Source organism: Paramisgurnus dabryanus, chromosome 24 (assembly GCF_030506205.2).
Source record: "Paramisgurnus dabryanus chromosome 24, PD_genome_1.1, whole genome shotgun sequence".
NCBI lineage: Eukaryota > Metazoa > Chordata > Actinopteri > Cypriniformes > Cobitidae > Paramisgurnus > Paramisgurnus dabryanus.
The window spans coordinates 14083244-14110538 of NC_133360.1; the positions used below are offsets into that span (position 1 = coordinate 14083244).

General features: G+C 35.6%; 2 protein-coding genes and 1 long non-coding RNA gene across 5 annotated transcripts; 2 read left to right on the plus strand and 1 right to left on the minus strand.

Moving 5' to 3' along the window:
- The first annotated feature begins 686 nt into the window (after positions 1 to 686).
- On the plus strand, positions 687 to 2683 carry LOC135728268 (mast cell protease 4-like). Of its 2 annotated transcripts, none has more exons than XM_065246431.1 (5): positions 687 to 954; positions 1161 to 1307; positions 1686 to 1836; positions 1961 to 2212; positions 2311 to 2683. In XM_065246431.1, exons 1-5 carry the CDS (start codon positions 830 to 832, stop codon positions 2470 to 2472), a joined length of 837 nt encoding a protein of 278 aa, XP_065102503.1. In that variant the 5' UTR covers positions 687 to 829; the 3' UTR covers positions 2473 to 2683. The 2 variants fall into 2 exon arrangements, with proteins under 2 accessions (XP_065102503.1, XP_065102511.1); XM_065246439.1 differs by having other exon boundaries at positions 725 to 954; positions 1157 to 1307.
- Positions 2684 to 5847: 3164 nt separating this feature from the next.
- Positions 5848 to 11086, minus strand: LOC135728369 (uncharacterized). Of its 2 annotated transcripts, XR_012335932.1 has the most exons (7): positions 10304 to 11086; positions 9662 to 10214; positions 9040 to 9116; positions 8641 to 8728; positions 8421 to 8535; positions 6445 to 6483; positions 5848 to 6350 (listed from the first exon to the last, which is right to left on the minus strand). It is a non-coding gene; the product is annotated as an uncharacterized lncRNA (long non-coding RNA). The 2 variants fall into 2 exon arrangements; XR_010525523.2 differs by having other exon boundaries at positions 9662 to 11086.
- An 11513-nt stretch (positions 11087 to 22599) lies between these two features.
- On the plus strand, positions 22600 to 25737 carry LOC135721191 (cathepsin G-like). Its single transcript, XM_065243378.2, has 8 exons — positions 22600 to 22745; positions 22948 to 23098; positions 23495 to 23645; positions 23768 to 24019; positions 24118 to 24272; positions 24688 to 24820; positions 25219 to 25461; positions 25544 to 25737. The coding sequence occupies exons 1-8, from the start codon at positions 22685 to 22687 to the stop codon at positions 25715 to 25717; spliced, it is 1320 nt and encodes a 439-aa protein (XP_065099450.1). The 5' UTR covers positions 22600 to 22684; the 3' UTR covers positions 25718 to 25737.
- The last annotated feature ends 1558 nt before the right edge of the window (positions 25738 to 27295 follow it).

Consider the following 27295-nt stretch of genomic DNA (forward strand, 5'->3'; position numbering starts at 1 on the left):
CGCAAAGCAGACCTCTTGGTGATGTCAAAGTACCGCGAGAGCGATTCAAAGCAGATTTCTCCATGTGATAACTGGAGTCTCTCTCGCGGTACTTTGCTGTCACTCGCATGTGGCGCCACACCAGTCTGCTCCCCAGTTACTTTCGCGTCACTATAGTAATTTGATTTCATAGAAATTCATAAGCCGACCGGATCGCGCAGTTCGGCAGGAAGTTTATAGCCTAATATGTATTTCAACCCGCTAAAATAGCAAGTGTAGCATGCTAATGGTCAGTGCTTCACATCTATATTATGACTAAACGTTTAAAAATGTCACAAAACTGTTACGCATCCTCGCGCTATTTTTAGTGGGTATACGGAAATCCTTGACAATTTCTAGTGGGTATACGGCGTAGTCCTGCGTATCACGTAGACTACACCACTGCACACAGCTATCAAATGATTGGGCACTGCCAAAATAACCATTTAGTAAAAAGGATGTACAAATCTAAAGAGGAATTTCACACACGAACATCTATGTGTATATACTGTGCATATTGTATGGATAAATATTTTAAAGAGGGAAAATATTTAATTCTCAAAACATTACTGTGATAAAAACGAAGGTGAACATTTTACAATTTAGTGTAAAGCAGATAATGTGCAAGTGAGTCAGAAAATTTGCATGAGTAAATTGCTCAAGTAGCCTGACACTTTTTAATGTATAGTTTTAAACTGTACATACATTTATGCATTTTAAACAATAGCACTACATCTGGTGAGATCATTCATACATGTAAAGATATTACTTTTAATGCCATAGGTTTAGAAAAAAGGGAAGCGTCAACTTGATGCCTCCACCCCACCCTTACAGTATATATTACACTGTTTCCTCAGTCAGATCTCATCTTCATCATGATCATCATCATCTCTCTGCTCCTGTTGGGCTCTCTGCTGCCAAACCTGAGCTTCACTTGTAAGATTCATGTTTTACTCTGTAAATGTCCATTTTATTCAGATTTATCATAACTAACAAATGAGAGTTGCATCAGAAAATGCACCTGTATATAAAGTGTAACACATTTCCATTAACAAGACTCAATATCTGATTCGTCTTTGGTGATGCATTATTCAGATGTTTCTCATACTGATTAAGTTGACTGATATTTCTCTCTCAGCCAGTGTCAAGGTGTGTATAGTGAATGGCACTAAAGCAACACCTCACTCCAGACCTTACATGGTTTCTGTTCAGAAGAATATGACACATTTTTGTGGAGGATTCCTCATTTCTGATCAGCTTGTTATGACTGCTGCAATCTGCAGAGATGAGTAAGGTTTCATTTAGTCTGAGCTGCAATCATAACAATCATAATCTCAGATATATTCAAATGTTCTCATAAAAAACTACTCTACAACACAGAAACATCATGAAATTATGAAATATAAATTTTTCTGAAGTTATTTTTACTGATTTGATGTTGTGAAAATAAACTAATGTCAAAGATTGAAATCAAATTTTGATGCTCCTAATCTTATCATTCGATTTTGAGACTTTAGCCTGGTTAAAAATAAAAAATAAATGACACCATGACTTCTATTCCAGACTTAACACACTCCCTAAACACTCTTTATGAAAAGACCTTTCTAAAGAAAACCGATACAGGTAAAATAAATATATTGTTTAATAAGATTTCTTTCTTTCTACAGCAGCGAGATTCTGACAGTTGTGGCAGGTGTACTTGACTTAGAAAGCAGACAGGAAAACCATGTCCGCATTAATGTTAGAAACTATACCAAGCATCCACAATACAAGACCAATAGTAACGCACCTTTCATGGCCGACCTGATGATTCTGGAGGTAAAAAAAACTACACTCAATATTGATATCCAAGCATCACAATACATAATTGCAATATTATCACATGTAGTTCTATCTCATCTAACTTCTGTCTACTAAAGATGAATGTGTTGTTGGATTACAGCTGGATGAAAAAGTCCAGCTAAACGACAACATCAAGACGATTCCCATACCAAAAACACCTGAGGAGATCAGTGTGGGCACTGATTGCAGTGTTGCAGGCTGGGGAAGAATAACTAATAGAGGTCCTTTAAGTCCAACCCTCAGAGAGGCAAACGTGAAGATTATGAATAACAGAGTCTGTGCTGATCGATGGGGACAGGATTATGTAGCTTCACAGATGATGTGTGTATATGGCAGTGGAGGATCGTGTTACGTACGTAAAACATTGACATCTGATTTACAGATTATGTTATGCTTTATTGAAGCCATAAATAGTGATAATTGTTAATTATGTGTCTACATTCTTAACAGGGGGATGGAGGAGGTCCTTTGGTTTGTAACAACACTGCGGTGGGCGTTACATCCTTTGTACTCAACGACAACTGCAACGATCCTTATCGGCATAATGTTTATATGAAAATTTCTGCATTTCTTCCATGGATCAAGGACATAGTACCACTACCACCTAAATGAATTCTGCATAATAAAGTGATATAAATGCTTGCTATTATTTCTTTTATCTTTCCAAACTGTCATCTTTTAACAACTCATTAAACAACAATTTACAACTGCACTGTACTCATCACAAACTATGCTCTATGCATTATGTTTTGTGGTTGTGTGTGTGTTTAATGGTTGAATTTCTGATTTTCTCACAAACTGATTTTAAATAAAGCATTGCGCATCAAGCAACAGTAAGTCAACGTGTCTCACTGTCATGAAATTGCAGCAAACACAGTTCAATTTTACTGAGATAATCAGTTAAAACTAGATTGCAGTTTTGCAACATTTCCTTAAATAAGGATAATATACTTATATCAAGCTAATAATAACAACATTCATGCCAAACATGTCACAAATTTGAATTAAGTTAAAAAATAAATATCAGCAGTGGTCTTGCCACTATTCTAAAGTTTAAACAGTCCAATCTTGATTATTTTACGTTTATCTATCTTAATTTTATTGGGGTATCCATATATTTGTTGGGGAGTTTGCCCAGTCTTATGTGTATTTTGGATATGAATCTTTAAACCCAACCATTTATATTTGCAAATGTCACATAGATTTCACAAAGCAGTTCTGTGCTGATGTTTAAAATAACCCAGTATAATTTTGTCTATTGGGATAGTTTGGGACTTACAAGACACACTAACCAATCAGGTATCAGCTTCAGTTGTTATGCATTTTATCCAAAGCATATTACAGTGCATTACAAAGTATACATATTTTTTCATTATGTGTTCCCCGAGTTCAAACCCATGACCTTTTATGCTGCCAATGCAATGCTCTACCATTGAATACAGGAACAATAAGTCTGTCATCATTTCTCTAACATTTTGATAGTGCTGTTAGTATTACTCTGAATAAAAGAACAACAACAAACCATAAATAAAATAATTAATTAATTAATTAATCAGATGACATTAACTAGTATTTTTCATTTAAAATTTACCTATTTTAATTAAGTCTGTGTATAATATGCTCATATTTTTGACATACGTTGTACTTAATTTATTAGCTTTTTCTTAAAATGCTACTTAATATTTTTGCATTCATTGAAATCCATATTTATCCATATTATTAAGTTGTCCTTATTTAAAATATCAGTTCAATAAACTTACAAAAATTTGTTGGAAAATGTTGCCTTCATTTTATTGAGTTAGATCCACTGATCTATATAAATGACTGGATTGCGCATAGAACGCTTGACGTAACTGCGTGAGGTGACGCCAGCACAGAGTTCGAGCCGCCATCTTGGTATACCCAACCGGCAGAGAGCGTCATTGACTTCCATTCAAAATCATGATCAAAATTTACCCGCTTTACAGCGTATCAGTTACACAAGGTTAATTTTTAGGATATGTGTACGTTAATTATTTGATAATTCTGGTGTTATTTGCAATGTTTATCTTTTAATCGGGCAGGATAATGGATTTATAAAAAAACCGTTAAGGTGAGTGTGTGTTGCATTTGTTAATGACACGGGTATAAATAAAGTTTTGTTTGACATTCAGCTACACTGTGACGGTCAGCGTTATTTCTCTAAATAAGTTTAGGTAACTTGTAAGTTTAGATAACATTATTACAAAACTAGCAAATTATTGCATACACATACGGTACAAAGTATGATTATTTATTTAGATTTCAGAATGAGCACGTTTATTGTCATTAATACTAAATATGCTGCGGTCTGTCTGCTGATCTGATACTGTAATAAAGATGAATGTATAATAACTGTTTAAAACGCAAAATGTACAACTTTCAGTAAGTAACTATTTACATGCTTTGGACGTTTGTGTTGTAATAATGTACAGGGTAACTTCACATATAAAAACGAAGACGAGTAAAGTGATGTTTTATCATTAAAATCTGATAACGTCCATTGATTTAATAGAACGTTTGGGTATACCAACATGGCGGCGCGGTGGCTTCACAAGTGTGACGTCATGCGCAATCCAGTCATTTATATAGATCAGTGGTTAGATCTAATCAGTCTAGGGGGGCCAAGGAGGGGCCAGTGTTTCACCAGAGGGGCACATTAAAAATGGCAAGAAATGATATTTAAAGATTATAGGGGTGGTTACAGGAATTAGTTCAAGACAGGACTAGGCCTTAGTTTAATTAGGAAATATAACTAGTTTTAACAAACATGCCTTACTAAGGGCACTGATCTATTTTAAGATATGGCATTGCAAGTTGTTTTCAGTTTGGACAGCTCTTACATTTATTTTAGTCTATAGGACTAATCCCTTTCCGGGAAACCACCCCTCAAACTTGATTTTACTTTACAATCATATAAATAAGAGTGAGTGCAGGTGCAATCAGCTCCCTTGTTCAGTCAGGGCACTGTGATTAGGGAGTCTGCCATTACGCCAAACGTTAGTTACATAAAAATTCCATGCAACGCAAAAAACAGTGAGCTTAGATGGTCCCTATGTTCCCTTACCGGAAATCACTTGACCTTTTCTAAAGCCCTCCAACCGAAAAACATGCGAGCCTACTCAATAAACTTGATGATATGCAAACTTTTATAAAGAAAAACGTTTGTTTTAGTTTACATACTGTATAAACACACATTGCTAGACAGTGCAAACATTGCATTTCAAATATGTTTGTGATATGTTTGATAAACTGTAATTAAAAAAAGGTTGTATTTAGAAGCTGCACTCTGATTGATTGATTCGTTGTTATGGAGTTATTAAATCATATTTTTTTAATTTTGTTGTCATCAATTAAATGTTTCATAATAGTGACTTTACTAGGATTACTTTATCCATTAACATTTAAATTGTCAATTTTACACAAACTTTATTAGTAAATACAACTTACATTTTATTTGTTGACATTACTTAACAAAGCTATGTGGAACCCACTTGACAAAGTTTTTTTAAGTAAATCCAACTTTTTATTTTTTTGAGTGCAGATGCATTGGTTATACACTGTAAAAAGTTTATTGTCAAATTAACAGTAACTTACTGGCAACAATTATCCAGTAGTTCCTGTATTTCAAACAACAGTAAAATTACTGTAGAAAGAATGACAGTAGTTTAAAGGATACTGCAAAATGAAGTACAGTATTATACTGTTTTTTGTAAGATCCAACATACAGCATTTTACTGTTATACTGGAAATGTTACTGTTATTTATTTTACAGTATAAAATATATACTACTGTATTTTCCAATTTTACTGTTATTTATTTTACAGTGTAAAATATATACTACTGTATTTTTCAATTTTACTGTTATTTATTTTACAGTGTAAAATATATACTACTGTATTTTTTAAGATTAAATTAAATACTGTTATTTTATTGGTTGATGTTAAATATAAAGACAACAACTATATCTTTAAAAGCAGAAAATTTATTGTGCAGTTTTAACTGTATATTTGTAACAATATTAACAAAAATAACAAAAAAATGATTAGATTTTAAACAAAAAGTAAAGAAAAAATAACAAAATCAGTCAGCAATCAATGTATCCAATTGTTGCCATAGTGTAGTTACCCTAAATGAGAAAACCACATCATACAATACAGTGAAAAGCATAATTACAATACAGTTTTTTGTAGGTAGTATGGGTGGTGGTGGCAGGATGAAGGTGTAGGTCAGTAGTAGGCAACGTCGGTCCTGGAGTGCCGAAATCCTGCAGATTTCATTTCCAACCCTGATAAAACCTCGCCTACCTGTAGTTTTCTGGTGACTCTTCAGATCTAGTTGTTCAGGTGTGTTTGTTTAGAGCTGGAGCAAAACTCTGCAGGACAACGGCACTCCAGGACCGACATTTCCTACACCTGGTGTAGGTGGTGGGGGCGTCATATACAGCAGGGGCGACAGCACTTGTGATAATCCTGTAACAAATGATAAAACAAATTAATAATAAGTCAAAAAATTAACTAATCATCTAAAATGCTTGTTTTTAGCAATAATGTACTTTGAGCTCACCAGTTATAATCTAGAACATGGCCAAGTCTCGAGATCCACCTTGAGAGAACAGAAAATATTACGGAGAATGTTACAATAACATTACTGAAAGCTTAAATAACCCAGTCGCAGTGCTGGTTGGTGACTTCTTTTTCAAGGGTGCACGATGCAAAGCTTGTCATAACATGTATTTAGCGCGTCATGTAAACTTATGTGTATCACGCATCATGTCAAAATGCGTGTCTGCTGCAGATGCTTCAAAGGGGTTTATTATAAACGATCTCGCTAAATCTCATGTGTAATCAGAGTTTAGTGTTAAGTTAGTGTCTTGCGAGTATTTTGTGAAAGTGAGTGTCATAAAATCATAAACCCTTCTGACGCTTTTACAGCAGGCACGTATTTTCACATAAGGCAAGATGCACATGGTTAACATGACACAACGAACGCATACTTTGACATGATGAGCAACACACATTACACTCTGAACACATATTTTGAATTTGCACCACTTAGGAGAGAAGTCACCAGCCACCACTGCAAAGTAGAATTACATTTTGAATAAATAATATTTAATAGACCACAGGTAGACTATTAAATATTTTTGCACGATTTTACACATTTCAGTGACTAAAACATGACACAAATATTACCCATAAATAGGGGTGTGCCGGTTTCAGAATTGGTGATGTCGGTTATGACATGAGTCAAATGTGACGGTTCGTAACATAACTGTCGGTGGGGTGTGTTTTGCTCGTTTAAATGCTCGTGGATTGACGGGAAAGTGTCATTTTACCATAAAATCATGAATGTTATGCCAAGTGTGTTTCAAACAGTAATAATGTTGAACAATTTAACAGAAAGCAATGAAATATTTAAAAAACACACTATTGCAAGAAGACTGCGCTGTCACTCTCTGCCCAGCATAAATTAATCCTCTATCTATCATCTATCTTAATAATCTTTAGAGAAACAAATTTGTGCCATGGGCTTTTTATGTCTGTAATTGTGTCTATATATATCTGTCAGTACAGAACAGCACAAAAACAATGTGGATTTAAAGCGTATTGAAGAGGTTTTGCTCATAAATGCAGGTAAAAGAAAGTAATGTGAACTTCAGATTGTTATTAAACCGCACACTATGCGCTGCAAACGCAACCGGTGTAAAAGCAAAATGGCCATGCGCAGCAAACGCTCTCCACAGACGCGCTGCACAGTGCTCACCCGTCGTTTGAATAAACTAGACACTGATTAGCTACTTGCTCTACGTTTCTTTAAAATTAACAGCAAGCAGTGAATGTGCGTTCAGGAGAGTTAGTAGGTTAGCATGGGAGGATTTGAACTTGAAAAGCGGAGTGTACTGACGGAAGAGATGATTTGAAAGGTGAGACTTTGTTTAATATGTTTAATCTCAAAAGTAACCGAAAAGTAACCTGGTTTGTCCTGTATGTCAGCGCGTTGTCAGTGTTGCTCCGCTCTGTATTTTCACTGCGTGAGAACATGAGGGGGCGTGTAACACAGACTGTTAACAATTGTTTTTAATTAGTATTTTAAAATTATTTGATAAAAAATGTTTTTAAAAATATTTTAATAACACGGTTTTGCCGGTTATAGAGTTCTAATGACGATGTTCAACTATAACCGTCGGTCTCACGGTTATATAATGACCGTCACACCCCTACCCATAAATAATAACTGGTGTATGAAATAAATAAATGTGTTAACTATAATAATTATTATCAATAAACACAAAACTAATTCCGTATAGACCATTCCAAACTTAAGACGTTAAATGAACAAATTTACACAAAACTATATACGAACCAATTACCACTAAGTAAGGTTTGTTATGGCAAAACAATTTATAGAAATACGTTGTTTGTACAATTTTAGAAGTGTTATAGACTGTCTTTTGTAGTCACCAAAAATGTTTAACATTTAGTGTGCAATGATGGGTTTGGACATGCTACACTGAAGGAGACAAAAAAGAGATACAGTACCTCTGTTACCTCCACTTTCAGGATATTGACACCATCCATTCTGATGCTGGCTCCTCACATCAAGGTGGTTTAAAGTGCATTGAAAAATTGTTGTTGGTGTTAGCTTTGCTGAATCCTGTGAAAATAACATGTACTGAGTAACTAAAAATACAAGTTAAAGAGATGAGTAATAAATTGCATCAAAATCTAACCTCTATTGTTAGCCAAACTCAAAACTTACATTTTCCAGACAAAAGGTAAACTTGCTGTATTCTCAAGATGAAGAAATAAAATGAGCAGTGCAGGGTTTTTCTCCATATCAGAAACACCTGTGTAAACATAAAAATAAAACACAAGTTATTGCCACACTGATTAAAATATACTGTACTAAGTATGGGAGCTGTAAGAGATTAATACACACTCATTAAATACACTCAGCAAGTAGTTGCTTACCTATAAATATTAAAATAATTATTGGATAAATTTCATCCTTGTTAATGTGCTCCCAACTGATGTGCTGTTCCAGTTCTGTGCATTTTTCAAGTGTATAGGCAGTTCCTGACCAAACGCTTGACCAGTCCAGTACAGTAAAGTAAAGTAATTGTTCAACATTTCAAATTGGGTATAAAAAAAATTATACCTTTTTGAGCCAGTATGTCCTGTCTTCAGATTTAGATGAAGGTCCTTCCCAAACCACATCTTGATGTCATAAAGAATCTTAAACACATAACATTTCAACAGAATGATTCAGGGCACTTGCACAGTTATACCTGAAAATGAATAGATTTTGTTCTAACTCAGATGATCACATGATATTGTCATAATAACAACATAATAATAAGTAAGATATTGTTTCTGTCTTAATAGATTGATTGCAGGCTTTGCCTGATGCTAAATGCATGGTAAAAAAAATTTATTAACAGATAATTGAACCACGTAAAAAAATAATAATAATTGAACCACGTGACTTCTCCCTATCATCCGGGACATATGACCATCATGTAATGGCAGCGTATACAAAACAGGGATACAAAGGAAAACGTTGATCATTGGATTAATCCATATCAGGTCCTAGAACACATTTTCAGATCTCATGTCAGCAGAACACTAATACATTTTCACATAAATATTCGCAGATATTACTTAAATCCACAATACATCTTTGTGTATGGATAGTCCTATTATTAGCAGATGAACAAAAGTTATGTGACTGAAAAGAGTAAGGCTTTTATGAAACTACACAATAATAAGTTAGTACTCACCCAGTGTTTAAAAAAGCACTGCTGGTCTCAATCCAAGTGAGCACACAAACACACACCGCCACGCAAGCACAGGATCTCTTCAGTGCGATGTCCGCTGAAGTGATGATATCCCCGCGATAGACGAAAGGACCAGCATGCAGGCGTAAAACTACCGTAGAAAATTTGTCGTGGACTGTAGCCCAGATTTACATACACTAATAAAGAAGATAAAACATTGTTAAATCTATTATACGTCTTTTCAATACTTCTAGCTGCCATAATGTTCAGTCAAGTTCACGTTCAGTCATTAATGTATTATTTTAAACCTATTCCACAGATATTCATTAAACAACGTATTCTGGCACAACATAATTCAAGTTTATAACGTTATTTATTTAACACATTAATTTCTTTCTCTTACTTACCTCAGCAAAGTCTCTGTCAACACAACACGATAAGCTCAGACTCGCCCTGACCGTTAATTTGAAAATGCCCTGCGCGGGGTTTTACACAGTGAACGTGCTTTATTTTGCACACAGGCAGACAATCATTGTGTAGTTGCAGAAGTTGTTTGCTGTTATGACAGAAATTAAGTAAAATTTAGCCGAAAGAACCCTTTAGTGCCAATAAAGTCTCATACCAGATATTGCATATAGCACTTACCAGATAATGATGAAGTGAGTGAAGACAAACACGACGACACAATATCTCGTATAATAGATCGCTGTCATTTTGTGGTCACAAAATTAATGTTAGCATATACGTATTAATATTCACCCAGCAGATATTAATAAAGAAATACGCGCTAGATGAGCAGAACAGATACGACGACACACACGCGTTCTCCCACTCCCCCTACTGACAGAACTGAGGAGCACATCACGTGACCGACTCGCGCCTGAACCCTCCGCATTTGTTTAATCAAATTCTAAAATTAGCGCTTTTTTAACTAATCGACTGTTATTTGAAGATTATACATATATATTATCGCCTAAACTAATCTTAAAAATACATTTTGTGACCCAGAGGCAACAATATTAAGAACTGATGGTATGTCTATTGAATTGGCTGGTGATTTCATTAAAGCCTCAGAAAAGGCACCTGATTTATGTTAAAGGAACACACCGAGCATCTGATGTGAAAACAGACATTAAAACAAATATCTCACAAAAAAATTAAGCATTTAAGATATAAATAGACGTTTGTCATTGTGTTTTGCAGTTGGTTGGTAATACTGTATTCAGAGTAATATTTCCCATAATGCATTGGAAAACTACAGTAGCCTACTGTACAAAGCTTATGCAGTAAAAAACTGTTGAAAATACATTAAAATACTGTGGAAACAACAAATCTATAGTAACAAACTGTAAACAACTTATACAGTAAGAAACTGTCGAGAAAAACAGTAAAAAACTGTGAAAACAACGAAAATTATTTACAGTGTAGAGTTAATTTGATCAATACCACATTTTCAATGACCTTGTTCTTCTAATAGAAAAATTTAGTTTTCAATTTTTAACTAAGCTTTTATAATTCGTTATAGTGAAGTATAAGAAGCAAAGTTTGTGTTTTGATGTCACTGATAGTATATTATTTTACTCACTCTTTTTTTCAGTGGGTAGCCGTCAAACCCAAATTCTTCCTTATCAAAAATCCACCACATGCTGTATGTGTTTGTTTGTCACGAATGTAGACCATGCATGGGCGGCTGTGTGGAATGGACTCCTTACAGTTATTTCCTCATATTTTAAGACTTTTTAAACTATTTAAACGGTTATGAGAAACTGTTATTAGTGTAGTCTGATTACCTGGGGTGCAGGAGTGCAGCAGTAGCAGTGTAGTTATAAACCAAAAGATGCTCATTGTAGTCACTGTTCAGTCCAGCGATGTGTGAAGCACAGTGAAGTCGTCTTCTGCTTTAATACAGAGTCAAGGGTCTCATGAAGATAAAGCTGGAAATTAATCCATGCACCAAATTCAGATCAGTTTATTTCATTTAACATTGAGAAGTGCTGATCTTTAGCGTTTGCTGATTTATCATGAAGTAACCACACTTATGGTGATAAGACCAAACATGCATGCTTATGTCAGCGATATCCAATCTGTCTCCTGAAAGACCACTGACAAACCCTAATCTGATCCAGACATATCTGCCAGTAATGTTTAATCTCACAGATCTTTATTAACTGATCGAATTTAAGAGTTTTTTTCTGTTCTTATGTAACTGCAGTGGAGTAAAATGATATTAAAATAAGATAAGTCAAGATCTGATGAGATGTGCCTGTATGTGTCATTTATAAAAGAGATCCATAAAATGTTGATTTTTTTTTAACTTAAATTCTTTATTTATTAAGATGTTGAACATGCTGCTAGTTTGGAGGTGGAAGCAAAACTTTTGTGATGTAAACAGCTCTGTTTCATGGCAGTGATGGTAAAATGTGCATTTGCTGGTAGCATTAAATCAATAATTTTTTTAGGTTAAAACTGAATTGCCGCTTTGGTATAAAGACCAGAATACATGCTTGGAAAAAAGTTCTGTTTGTGTGTGTGCGATGGATTAAGACAAAAAAAATCAGCCGACAATAAAAAATACAAATATACTAAATAAAATAATTGAATGAATACATATTTACAATGAGCACTTAACTCAAATAACTAGGGCGTAATATTTGAGCAAGTGCAGAACCAATTCAAATGACAACACTGTACTGAATGTTTATAAACTTCTTGTGTAGTTTTGTGTGGGAGTGAAGGAAATCCTATTGCAATCAGTATTTGCCAGTCCAAACCTAAAGGTTTTTATCATGGAGCTTTTCAGCGCCACCTTTCCTTGTTGGTTTGTTCAACATGCAATCTTCCTGATTTCAGATCAGTTTATTTAACTGCATTTAAAAGGAAGTGTTGATCATCAGCTTTTACTGATCATTAGAATGAATGTGTTAAAAAAACACATTAAAGTTGATTCTTGGACAACACATTAAATGTATTTTTCCGGAATCCACCCATCTCTGTGTTATTATTGAAACACAGAGATTCTTTTAACACAACTTGTGTTATATTTTAACACAAAATCAACACAAAGCGACACATAATGTGTTAAAAGCTTAATGCACAAAGTTGTGTAAATCCTTTCTAAGAGTGTATTCTAATAGAGCTCTGTTTGATTGAGATCAGGTGTTGATGTTCACAGTGAACTTTTAGGGGTGGTTTCACGGACAGGGATTAGTTAAAGCCAAGACTAGGCCTTAGTTTATTTAGGAAATATAACTAGTTTTAACAAACATGCCTTACTGAAAACATTACTTGTGTGTATTTTGAGGCAAAACAAAGGGCACTGATGTATTTTAAGATATGTCACTGCAAGTTGTTTTCAGTTTGGACAGCTCTAACATTTATTTTAATCTAGGACTAGTCTAATTCCTGTTTGGGAAACCACCCCTTAGTCTTGATAAACTGAACCTCTTCACCGTGCTGACATGCTTTTATACATTGATGCTGTTTGTGGTGGTGAGCTGTGTATGATGCAGACATCCCAACCTGCAAAAAGTCATTTCAGGGAGGTAGCCACTCCCCCCAGGAGAATAAAAGAAATAAGGACAAGAATATAACATTTAGCCAAAGAAAATGACTTTACTTGTATACCGATATGGTATTAAATAACATGAACTAACCATGCAGTAATGTTAGCTTAGCGTAGCGTAGCGCAAGTTCTACCAGGAAACTCGAATGTTACGTCATTCATTTCACAAGGCGCAATCAATCATCCCTGATACAGAGTATATAAGCCTCGCACTCACCTGTCTTTGCGTTCGCAGATACTGATGCCAGCATTTACACGCTCAATGTTCAGTGCATATGTACACTAAAGCGTTAGTTACGTTACACGCCGTTTCAAATGTTGATTATTTATCGGGCATTGGTCGGTGTGCATTCTGCGGATGTCTCAACAAAAGTTGAGCCTGTAAACTCTCATTTTGAGTTTGTTTGTTAGGCAGTAGACCTCACTTACAGTTGAAAAACGCGTGCCTTGCCTCTTCAAGAATACAACAGGTTGTATCAGTTTAAACCATTAAGCACATTGTGCTTTGTTTGCGATGCAGGCACACAGAATATGCGCATGGGTAGGCTACAGGGGATTTCTGAATAATGGTTTGAAGATGTAATGTGACTGCTAGCTTTTAAATCACAGCACGTAATTCCTATTTAAAGTGCTGTTGAACGTTGGCATCGTATGTTTCGCCCAAAATGGTGGTGCCACCAGCTATACAGAATACAAACACAATTCCTTCTTGTTTTAACATGGAACCCAATGGAAATAATGTCTAAATATTTCATTGAGTGGTGTTATGTTCAAATATAGTGGTGTTCGATTATCTTATGTGTTTCAACTATTTAATTCTAATCGTCATATGCTGTTTTAATGAATTCCAACATGACTGGAGAATTGGAATCTGAAATAACTTGTTTCTAATTTAATTCAATGTTTCGTTTAAAGCCTGGAATATACCACAGGATTTTTGCACTCTGACAAGATTGTAGCAGCAAACGCATTGTGCGGTGATCATGCTGAATTTCTGACACTGTCAGAAAACTATTTTAGGCTATCTTGGACGCAAGACCAGGAAAACGTCTGTCTTTAAACTTCTCCCACCGTACGACACTGTACCACCGACGAAGAGCCACGATCATAGAATTCATGATGATGTTTCACGATGGGAATCTTTAATCTGGGAAAGCCAAAAATCATGCAGTTATGATTCTAAATGATAACTTTACAAGGAACTTTGTCTGGAATTAGATTCGTACAATCCACTTACTCTGCATCCTCAAGAAAATAGCGAAACATGCATCAACTTTCCATATAACCACATTACACCGGCTGCTAGGATTTAAACCTTATAACAGCGTGGCTGCATACATGAGGCAAGCTATTTTAAAACTATATACATGTTTTAACACAGACTACGGACATGCAGTTCTATAAGTGCTTTATTTTCAGTGCCTGCATTAACATCAGGGCTCTTTATCAACGTCCAGGAACTCTAATTGTAAATGGCTGCAAGGATTTGAACATTCATAATTGCTACATGTACAAGAAATAAGCTTTCGTTAGTATTGGGCCGTGCGCACTTGCCGCGTGCACGCAGGTTGTCACGTTTCACGTCCTCGATCGTTTCTGGAATGCCAGCGTGGCGGAGGATCTTCATTAAACAAATAATTCAGAACTTCTTAAGTGCATATCATGTAAGACTGTTAGCACAAAACTGTCACGTTTAATCATGCTATTATGGTTAGTCAAAGTTTAAGCTGTAAACTTTCATCTAGAAGGCTATTACTTTCGGAGTACGTCCATCTATCAACTGCACAACCCTACTGATACCGCTCCTCAGTTTTTGGGGGGTCTTAATTTACATCGTAAACGGAGAATTTTATAATCCTCTGTGTGTCATGGCGAAGCAGGCAAGACAAGGCAACGGATCCAAATGCAATGGTTTACTTCTTAAAAACCCAAAAGTGCACAAAGCAGAACCAGAATGAAGACCAGAATACAGGACCAAAAAGTGATGACAGCAAACTATACTCAACAAAGGACAATTGAAACACAAGGACTGTATATATTCATGTGGGTAAACAAGATATCAAGACACATCTGGGAAATAATCTAGAACAAGGACCAACGAACTACAAGAACTACAGACATGGATGACATTACAGAACTTCAAATAAAGAGTACAAGACTGGGGAAACACAAGACACAACAGTGACACCGTGCAATCTTTAGCATCAGTCATATTTGTTTGTAATCTAATCTTCTCCCTACTTTTATAATGACAATATAAAAGCATGCATACATCAATTGTCTCTCTTCATCAGAAGCCGAGCTCCTAATTTCACCGTGTGCAGGAAAACACTATGACATTCAATTCAATAATGGCAAGCAATAATCAAGGTATGTTTTAAGCAAATTACTGGTGGTGGTGGCGTATTCAACCATGCTATATCATGGCCTTTGCACCATTTATATCATTTCTCACCCTGCATAACGTTGCCTTCTGCGGCCTATCTGCTATCAAGCCTAACAAGGCTTTATTTTCCGGCCTACGCGGCCATCTGCTCTCAAGCCTAACGTGGCAGCCTTCTACGGATATCCTCTACTGCTGACGTTACGGTCAACATTTACGGACATGTTAATGGTATGTATCTTTTGTCAATACTGGTGGTGGTGAATCTTATTGCAAGCTAACCTGTTGGCTTTTCCTACTGGGCATATCATTGCCTTCTACGGCCTACGCAGCCTATCTAACCCTGGCATATCTTTGCCCTTCATAGCAGCCTCTCTCAACACGGCATATCGTTGCCTTCTATGGCCTATGTGGCCTTTCCCACTCGGCATATTGTTGCCTTCTATGGCCTACGTGGCCTATCTCTATCTGGCATATCGTTGCCTTCTATGGCCTACGCGGCCTATTTCTCTGGCATATCGTTGCCTTCCAAAGGCCTACTTGGCCTTTTCCCACTAGGCATATTGTTGCCTTCTGTGGCCTACGCAGCCTATCTCTATCTGGCATATCGTTGCCTTCTAAAGCCTACGTGGCCTTTTCCCACTAGGCATATCGTTGCCTTCTACGGCCTACGCGGCCTATCTTTCAGCCTATCTCTCCAGCCTATCTCTCTCTGGTATATTGCTGCCTTCAACGGCCTAAGCAGCAATCCCATGGCCTCTTACGGCATCCGTCAATGTCAGTGGATAACAATTTCTCTTATCTCTGTTTCAGAAACCTCTAAGAAACACTGGTGGGTACCGATCATCGTTACCAATTTTTGGGGATTAGATTCTGGCATGTCTTCATCTCCAGACAGGAACCACAAGAATCCGTGACCCCCGGATTTGAACTATGGTCGGGGCCTACGCCAAAGAACTATACTGTGTTACATTCCAGCTTTGGTTGCTACCTACTGTTAAATAAACTTATATCAATACTTAACCTATCTTCGAGTCTTTCTGGTAGAAATGTTAGCTTAGTGTAGCGTAGCGCAAGTTCTACCAGGAAACTCGAATGTTACGTCATTCATTTCACAAGGCGCAATCAATCATCCCTGATACAGAGTATATAAGCCTCGCACTCACCTGTCTTTGCGTTCGCAGATACTGATGCCAGCATTTACAACCCACCCTCCCTACCACCATCACCAGGTCGGTTCCGCCCATACTCGAGGGGGATTCGATTCTGGCCTGTCTTCATCTCCCGACAGGAACCACAAGAATCCGTGACCCCCGGATTTGAACTATGGTTGGGGCCTACGCCAAAGAACTATACTGTGTTACATTCCAGCCTTGGTTGCTAACTACTGTAAAATAAACTCATATCAATTCTTAACCTATCTTCTAGTCTTTCTTGTAGAACATTTGTTACTGTATTTGTTAATTTTTGTTAACATCAGTTTAAAAAAATACAGCTGTCCATAGTTTGTTCATGAACCCAATGTTACAGAGGTACGTTTCATCCATGTTATACTTCCTGAATTTGCCATAGCCCTGTGGTGTGTGTGGTCTGCCTTCTCTTCTGCTGTTCCCAATGTTCTTCAAGAGCCTGCCCCATGACCCAGGTCCTAGCCTGCCCCATGACCCAGGTCCACATCTGCCCCATGTTCTAGGACCATGCTTGCCCCACGACCCAGGACCTCCTCTGAACTGCCCTGCCGTTGCCAAGAGATCCTGACCCACACCACCCACCCGCCATTGGACTCTTTTATGATTAGTTTGTAATGTGTTGTCCCAGAATCCACTTTAATGTGTTTTATAACACATTCGTTCTAAGAGTGTAGATCAGTAAAAGCTGATGATCAACACTTCCTTTTAAATGCAGTTAACCCTTGTGTGGTGTTCGGGTCTGTGGGACCCGTTTTTAATGTTTACTAAAAGAAAAATTATGCAATTAATTATTGTTTCAACCTCAGATTCATTGGCCTTGGCTCATTTTCTATAAAGAACATAGAAATAAACCGCTTTATAATGACTGTACACTGTACACCCCCCCTACACATTTATATTACATATGTAGTGTTCGGGTCCACTGGACCCGGGGTTAATAAGAGTGTAAAAAATGAATGTGCTATGTAACTTCACTCTGTTTTTCTTCTATCTGGGACTGATGTGAGTGCATGAGTGTGTTTTTATATATGTCTGTACATTATGTGATGGATGCATGTCAGAGTTTTGTCCTTCTGCACTTGCTGTAGCAGCGCAAGGATACAACATGTTATATATCAAGCATGAACACTTGTCTGCCCCCACTGTCCCAAACACTGTACCTTCTGTCTAACAGGAACCATTCTACATTTTACCATTATCTCCCTTACAAAAAATAACCATGGCTGTATAATAGTAAAAGTGTAGTAATCATGGTAAATTGGTGTATTGATTACCATTTGTAAAACCATGGGTTTACCACAAAACCTATGGTGTGCGCGCGCACGTGTGTGTGCGTATGAGTGCGGAGAGAGAGAAAGTAAATAGAGAAGTAGAAATAGAGAAAGTAAAAATTATATCCAAGCATTTTTATCATTTTAGGTTGTAGCCAATAGCAACACATTGTACTGCAGTGTGTGTGGACATAAGATGGAGAGGAACACACAGTATATGTCTCTAAAAAACAAGAAATGCATATGCAACACAGCTACATGGAAAAAATTTGCTTCTTATGTGTTGTGTAGGCTGACATGAACAGGTTATGTGTTGTTCAATGTGGATGATATGTTCTGATACGGCATCTTTCCAGATGGGGATTGTGCTGTGTAAACTGACACATATGTGTACAATTTCAAACTTAGTTCAAAGAATTAAACATCAAAGTGATGAAAAACGTATTTGAGATGGAAAAGTGATAAATACTTATTTAAGATAAACATGTTTTTCCCCAATATCTGGGGGAGAATAGAATTTTCTTCTCTTATTTCATATTATCACAAAAACAAATAGCACTTGAATCTATAAATAGTCCTCTACTAGTGGTAAATGACAAATATTAACCATATATTCTGTTTATTTTACTGCAATAAGGCTAAAGTAAACATCTGTAAACAATAGACCCTTTTACAGTTGGTAAACAATGTGACGTATTTGTGTGGGCGGGGCTTAGCTGGAGGCAGAAAGAGCCGCAGAGGCTATGTTGACAAGCTTAAACTAGCACGTTTTAGGAGGGATTTATTAAACATGGATGCAGAAGAAGTTTCGGATCTGTCCGAATATGTACAGTCACTGATTCTGCGGGACCGTGACAGGTATTTTTGTAAATTAACTCTTGCGATTTTAACCAGGTTTTAGATATTTCCTAGACAACATGAATTACTTTCAGGTGGATTTGGGTAATTTGTCTAGGCTTACTGTCTTATGTAACCTATCACTGGGCTAACTATGATTAGCAATGTGTAGTATTTTAAGAGACTATTCAAACGATGGCATACACATCTATCGCTGCATGTTTGTTTAACATTTAAGCTAAACAATAGCGCGGTTGGTGACTTTTCACCTATAAAACAGAAACTTGCTGATTTGTACTAGATAAAACCAACACAACTGTACATATGCATAGATTATTTTACCTGATATGAAGTGTGCACTGCAAACACGACATTATTCATGATCGTCTCCGTCTAGTCTGTACGCCGTATTGCATTCAACCACAATTGTCTTCTTAATTTCTGTGAAGGAATGTCTGCGGGGATCCGGTAAAACTTTATTTTTGAACCAAAAGTGCGGTTCCTTCTAATCTGGCAGCCAAGAACACAACAAGATGACATTTTAAAGTCAAAAACTCAAACTTTTAGCGCGCCGGCTATGAGTTCCTACTTATTTTATGCCTCCAGCTAGAGCGGTGACGTCACCGTGACGTGGGTGATAAAGGGGTCTATTATACATAAATTTGTATGACTGCATTGTTTTAAGATACAAATAATGCAGTGGGTCCACTAGACCCACAAACATTGTCTAAGTAACAGAAATATGAACACCACACGAGGGTTAAATAAACTGATCTGAAATCAGGAAGTTTGCCTGTTGAACAAACCAACAAGGAAAGGTGGCGCTGAAAAGCTCCATGATAAAAACCTTTAGGTTTGGACTGGCAAATACCAATTGCAATAGGATTTCCTTCACTCCCACACAAAACTCCACAAGAAGTTTATAAACATTCAGTACAGTGTTGTCATTTGAATTGGTTCTGCACTTGCTCAAATATTGCGCCCTAGTTATTTGAGTTAAGTGCTTATTGTAAATATGTATTCATTCAGTTATTTTATTTAGTATATTTGTATTTTTTATTGTCGGCTGATTTTTTGTCTTAATCCATTCCTGTTTATAGGCAACACACACACAAACAGAACTTCCAGATTTTTTTCCAAGCATGTATTCTGGTCTTTATACCAAAGTGGTGTTCGGTGTCTTGTTAATGTCAATTTAGATTTAAACCAAAAAAAATGATTGATTTAATGCTACCAGCAAATACACATTTTACCATCACTGCCATGAAACAGAGCTGTTTACATCACAAAAGTTTTGCTTCCACCTCCAAACTAGCAGCATGTTCAGCATTATAGACTGAAAAATAAAAAGGTTTTTTTTATTATACAGAAGATGCAAAAAAGTAATATATTACTTTCTTAATAAATAAAGAAATTAAGTTAAAAAACTCACCATTTTATGGATCTCTTTTATAAATGACACATACAGGCACATCTCATCAGATCTTGACTTATCTTATTTCAGTATCATTTCACTCCACTGCAGTTACATAAGAACAGAAAAAACTCTTAAATTCGATCAGTAAATAAAGATCTATGAGATTAAACATTACTGGCAGATATGTCTGGATCAGATTAGGGTTGGTCAGTGGTCTTCCAGTACACAGATTGCATATCGCTGACATAAGCATGCATGTTTGGTCTTATCACCATAACTGTGGTTACTTCATGATAAATCAGCAAACGTTTATGATCAGCACTTTTCAATGTTAAATTAAATAAACTGATCTGAATTTGGTGCATGGATTAATTTCCAGCTTTATCTTCTTGGTTTGAGTCCCTTGACTCAATATTAAATCAGAAGACGACTTCACTGTGCTTCACACATCGCTGGACTGAACAGTGACTACAATGAGCATCTTTTGGTTCATAACTACACTGCTACTGCTGCACTCCTGCACCCCAGGTAATCAGACTACACTAATAACAGTTTCTCATAACCGTTTAAATAGTTTAAAAAGTCTTAAAATAGGAGGAAATAACTGTAAGGAGTTCATTCCACACAGCCGCCCATACAGGGTCTACATTCATGACAAACAAACACATACAGCATGTGGTGGATTTTTGATAAGGAAGATTTTGGGTTTGACGGATGCATTGGTTATAGAGTTAATTTGATCAATACCACATTTTCAATTACCTTGTTCTTCTAATAGAAAAATTTAGTTGTCAATTTTTAACTAAGCTTTTATAATTCGTTATAGTGAAGTATAAGAAGCAAAGTTTGTGTTTTGATGTTACTGATAGTATATTATTTTACTCACTCTTAGAGTCAAGTCATTCCAGCTTTATTTTGTAAGTTGTAGCAACTCATTTTTTGTCAAGATAAATAATTATAAGTAAAATGACTTGTAAATCTGACTTGATTCAACAAAAAATTAAGACAGAAAATATATATGAAATCAGCATACATAACTTTACATTTCACAGTTGTTTTATGCTGATCTAAACTAATCGGACCAGGAGAGCTGAAAGCAGAACCACTAAACAAAGAAATCATTAATTTAATAAACCACAGTTGCTGACAAAAATGATTAAAAGTGTGAACACAAGCCAAGGTGACAAACTCATTTGTTCAAACCTTAAATTTTAAAGTTTACCTTGTAAAAAGTGAAAGCTTCTCTAATTAAAAAATACTTAAATTGGTAACTTAAAGTGAAAAGTTTAAGGTGAAATTTTTTTTTTTTTAAATAACTTCAGTAGCACCTAATATTTTTACTGATGTAAACATTAGTACCAATTGAAGTAATTTTTTTAAGTAATCCATTAACCCCATTACTAAAACATCTTTAAAGGAATTTAAAGTACAATCAAAATACACAGATAAACATTATTCAATGCAAAACCATTACTGTATTGAATAAGGTTTGGTGTGTAAATATGCCATCAAATAAAACAGATAAAACTCAGCAGCTTCTCTTCTTCTCACCTAAATTGAATTATGAAAAACATCTGAAAACCCCATGAGCTGAATAAAAGAAACCTCAGAATGCAGACCTTTAATCCAGGTCTTGTGTGTGTTTAACACATTTCACATTTTTTATATTAATAACCATCAAGTCTCTCTTAGTAAATTAGGAAAAAAATGTACTAAAATGAATAAACTTTTTTTATTTGCTAACACACTGTTTCTGAAACTATAGCTCATTTTGTCTAAACACATGAACAACCACAAACCTCCACAAAACATCACACATCTCTTGCAAAAGAAATCAAGTTATTCAAAATTATTTAAATTCCTCTAAAAATTAAATTTTTTACTTGCACACAGCTATCAAATGATTGGGCACTGCCAAAATAACCATTTAGTAAAAAGGATGTACAAATCTAAAGAGGATTTTCATAACACTTGAACATCTATGTGTACATATACTGTGCATATTCTGTGTATGCATAAATATTTTAAAGGGGGAAAATATTTAATTCTCAAAACATTACTGTGATAAAAATGAAGGTGAACATTTTACAATTTAGTGTAAAGCAGATAATGTGCAAGTGAGTCAGAAAATTTGCATGAGTAAATTGCTCAAGTAGCCTGACACTTTTTAATGTGTAGTTTTAAACTGTACGTACATTTATGCATTTTAAACAATAGCACTACATCTGGTGAGGTCATTCATACATGTAAAGATATTACTTTTTAATGCCACAGGTTTAGAAAAAAGGGAAGCGTCAACTTGATGCCTCCACCCCACCCTTACAGTATATATTACACTGTTTCATCAGTCAGATCTCATCTTCATCATGATCATCATCATCTCTCTGCTCCTGTTGGGCTCTCTGCTGCCAAACCTGAGCTTCACTGGTAAGATTCATGTTTTACTCTGTAAATGTCCATTTTATTCAGATTTATCATAACTAACAAATGAGTGTCGCATCAGAAAATGCACCTGTATATAAAGTGTAACACATTTCCATTAACAAGACTCAATATCGGATTCTTCTTTGGTGATGCATTATTCAGATGTTTCTCATACTGATTAAGTTGACTGATATTTCTCTCTCAGCCAGTGTCAATGTGCGTATAGTGAATGGAACTAAAGCAACACCTCACTCCAGACCTTACATGGTTTCTGTTCAGAAGTATGGGAAACATGAATGTGGAGGATTCCTCATTTCTGATCAGTTTGTCTTGACTGCTGCACACTGCAGAAATGAGTAAGGTTTAGGTTTCATTTAGTCTGAGCTGCAATCATAACAATCATAATCTCAGATATATTCAAATGTTCTCATAAAAAACTACTCTACAACACAGAAACATCATGAAATTATGAAATATAAATTTTTCTGAAGTTATTTTTACTGATTTGCTGTTTCTATAAAATAAATGTAAAGAAGATTGTGAAAATAAACTGATGTCAAAGATTGAAATCAAATTTTGAAGCTCCTAATCTTATTATCCGATTTTGAGACTTTAGCCTGGTTAAAAATAAAAAATAAATGACACCATGACTTCTATTCTCCATAAACACTCTTTATGAAAAGAACTTTCTAAAGAAAACCGATACAGGTAAAATAAATGTATTGTTTAATAAGATTTCTTTCTTTCCACAGCACTGAGATTCTGACAGTTGTGGCAGGTGCACATGACTTATCAAACAGACAGGAAAAAAATGTCCGCATTGGTGTGAGTACCTATAACATACATCCACTATACAAGACCAATGCGAACGCACCTTTCATGGCCGACCTGATGATTCTGGAGGTAAAAAACTACACTCAATATTGCTATCCAAGCATCACAATACATAATTACAATATTATCACATGTAGTTCAATCTCATCTAACTTCTGTCTACTAAAGATGAATGTGTTGTTGGATTACAGCTTGTTACAAACGTCCAACTAAACAACAACATCCAGACGATTCCCATACCAAAAACACCTGTGGAGATCAGTGTGGGCACTGCTTGCAGTGTTGCAGGCTGGGGAAGAATAGAAAATGACGGTCCTTTAAGTCCAACCCTCAGAGAGGCAAACGTGGAGATTATGAATAACACAGTCTGTGCTGCTCAATGGGGATGGGAATATGTAGCTCCACAGATGATGTGTGTGCATGACAGTGGAGGATCGTGTTTCGTACGTAAAACATTGACATCTGATTTACAGATTATGTTATGCTTTATTGAAGCCATAAATAGTGATAATTGTTAATTATGTGTCTACATTCTTAACAGGGGGATTCAGGAGGTCCTTTGGTTTGTGACAACATTGCGGTGGGTGTTACATCCTTCGTACTCAAGAACAGCTGCAACGATCCTCATCAGCATAATGTTTATATGAAAATTTCTGCATTTCTTCCATGGATCAAGGAAATAGTATCACCTAAATGAATTCTGCATAATAAAGTGATATAAATGCTTGCTATTATTTCTTTTATCTTTCCAAACTGTCATCTTTTAACAACTCATTAAACAACAATTTACAACTGCACTGTACTCATCACAAACTATGCTCTATACATTATGTTTTGTGGTCGTGCGTGTGTTTAATGGTTGAATTTCTGATTTTCTCACAAACTGATTTTAAATAAAGCATTGAGCATCAAGCATCAATAAGTCAACGTGTCTCACTGTCATGAAATTGCAGCAAAACACTGTTTTTCAATTTTGCTTAGTAAACAACTGAGATAATCAGGTAAAACTTGATTGCAGTTTTATTATCATTTACTTAACACAAGCTAATAATAACAACTTTTTGTCATCATTTATTACTTTTAAACAAAGTTTTTGTACCACTCTTGACAGTGGAGACAAACTGACGGTTGTGGTTGGAGCTCATGAGCTCAACCGCAATTCTCCCCTCATAGCTGTGAAGTTTTACCACATACATCCTGGTTATGACTCTGCAGAGCTGCTAAATGACATCATGATACTTCAGGTAAATGACTGAACATTACTTAGTTTTCTTAGTAATAAGTGGTTGTTAACTGGGGGGAGAGACCTCTACTTTTTTGCTTGCATAACTTACTGTAAATAAAAAGTTGGTTCAACTTAAAAATGTAAGTTACATGGCTGCCTTTAAATATTAGTTGATGTTTTTTGAGTCAACTAATATATTTAAGTTGAATTAACTCAAAATTTAAAGACAACCAGGTAACTTACTTTTTTAAGTTGAACCAACAAATCTTTTTTTACATTATAACTTTACCACAAACAGGCCACTTGATTTACTTGAGTTTGATATTAAATAAACAATTAAGAGCCCGAACAAGTTTGTCAACCAATTTATGGTCTTTCAGATCCTTACAAGTTTCTGTGATTTTTAATTTAGCTCAGCGCAACCACCAAAAACAAAAAAAAAATGTCAAATTGATCTCAATCCCAAAAAAAGACAAGAACATCAAGGCCAATACCAAATGGAGTGTTGCAGGCTGGGGTAAACAGAAGACCAACGGTTCTGTAAGTAAACAACTTATGGAGGTTGACGTCAAAATCATTGACAGCAAAGAATGTCAGAAGTATTGGAAAGGAACAACCTCAAGGATGGTGTGTGCGTTTGGTGAAGGAGGATTTTGCCAGGTACAAAGTATATTCTGTACAAACATTTATGATATCAACATCCTACAGACAATTTCTTATAGTACTTTATGACTTTTCTCAGGGAGATTCTGGAGGTCCTTTGGTGTGTGACGGCATTGCAGTCGGTGTCGTTTCATTCAACGAGAAGAACAACTGCGACAAACCAACAAGGCCAAAAATCTACACCAGAATTTCTAAATTTTTGACCTGGATAAATGCTATACTTGGAGGTGTTAAGCAAGATTTTGATTATTAAAATTCATAACATTTCCTGAAGTTGTGTGTGTCCTTCTTGACTGTGTAATAAATATTGTGCACTATTAAGACTCTTGGACATGTGTAATCTCCATTATCATTTCATAACTTAACATTGTTCTCAGAGCTTCCGACCGCATCAAATGTCACAAATGATTTTCAGTGGAAAAATTATGTCGACCCTTCACAGAAGAGTGGGTTTCCTGTTGGGTGCTGAGCTCAAAGCATGTGGTTAATCCTCCTGTCTGTGAGAAAGACTTTCAAGGGTAACACTTTAGAATACTGATCCATTGTTAATGAATAACTACACAGGAACAAATAAGTAATGCAATATTAACAATCTAGAAACTACTGTTAACTAACACGAAACTCTGATTAATTAACTGGTAAGTAAAAGCACACAGATTAGCGTGGTAGTTCACTATTAACAAATCAATAACTACTATTTTTTTCATACTTTCCAGAGAACTACTGAGAAGTTTCATAATTCATGCAAAACTAAACAATAACTAATATAGGATAAATGACTATATTAACATGTTTACTACTGTAAACAAATAGACAAGACTCTTTACATTTTCAATAGATAATAGCATACTTGTTCTCATTGAATCAGAGTAATTAAGAGACTACTGGAACATATAGATTCATCAACCATCAAAATGCCATACTGTGATTTTATTATTTAACATACCTGTCAAAACATTTTATTAATACTGACTAAATATGAAAGAATGCATTTCTTGAATATGCTTAATATTATGTCTTTAAAATTGTCTCTGACAATTGATATTCTTTGCTCAGACTTGAATGATAAATCGAGCGTTTGATTGCTTTTCCTGGGGAAGTGTTTACCCGCGGGGGAGGGGCGACGCGGACGCACGCTGCTCAGAGAATACAAAGAATCTGATGGTGAAGCAGCTGCTGTATCTCATGTCTTCATTAATTAATATATCCCCTCATCAGGTACAAAATGCGTGTTATTTTATTACGTATTCATTGGTTATGTGTTATACTTCTGAAAGATATAAATGTCATCATTAAATGTGTTCAAAAAGCTCTTATTACCATATATTAAAAACTTTGCTCCCAGCGCATGCGTTTTCCACGCTGATCATTGGGACCACGCGGTGGGAGAAATTGTGTAAAATGCAGTGAATATACCAATATAAATTGTATTTTGATAGATTATGCAATAATTACGAGTTATAAGTTGCAGTTGACTGTTTTGAAAGATGATACATTGTTTTTATGAGTTCAATAATTGTGTAAAATTAGTAAAAATGGGACATTCACTTTTGATATGTCAGCATTTTCTGAGTCTGTTCACTGTAAATGACAATGAGAGTATGCTAATGACCATGTTAATTGTTTATACCGTCTAGCATATAAAATATGAATGTTTTACTAAAAACTCATGATAAATGTGATATGTTTAACTTGGACTGTATGTAACGTTAAGTACATTTTTATCATTTGTGTTTTGGTTTTATTTAAAGTGGTTTTCTGTCATTCAAGTTTAATGGCACATAAAATCAGAACATAATGTGATTAAACAATTTAAATAATTTTCAGACAA

Excerpts from the sequence above, each read along its gene's own strand:
- LOC135721191 (XM_065243378.2), top strand. The coding sequence starts at position 22,685 with ATGATCATCATCATCTCTCTGCTCCTGTTGGGCTCTCTGCTGCCAAAC. Across the intron at positions 22,746-22,947 it reads GCCAAACCTGAGCTTCACTG|CCAGTGTCAATGTGCGTATA; the intron begins GTAAGATTCATG and ends TTTCTCTCTCAG. Across the intron at positions 23,646-23,767 it reads CCGACCTGATGATTCTGGAG|CTTGTTACAAACGTCCAACT; the intron begins GTAAAAAACTAC and ends GTTGGATTACAG.
- LOC135728268 (XM_065246431.1), top strand. The coding sequence starts at position 830 with ATGCCTCCACCCCACCCTTACAGTATATATTACACTGTTTCCTCAGTC. Across the intron at positions 1,308-1,685 it reads GCTGCAATCTGCAGAGATGA|CAGCGAGATTCTGACAGTTG; the intron begins GTAAGGTTTCAT and ends TTCTTTCTACAG. Across the intron at positions 2,213-2,310 it reads GCAGTGGAGGATCGTGTTAC|GGGGATGGAGGAGGTCCTTT; the intron begins GTACGTAAAACA and ends CATTCTTAACAG.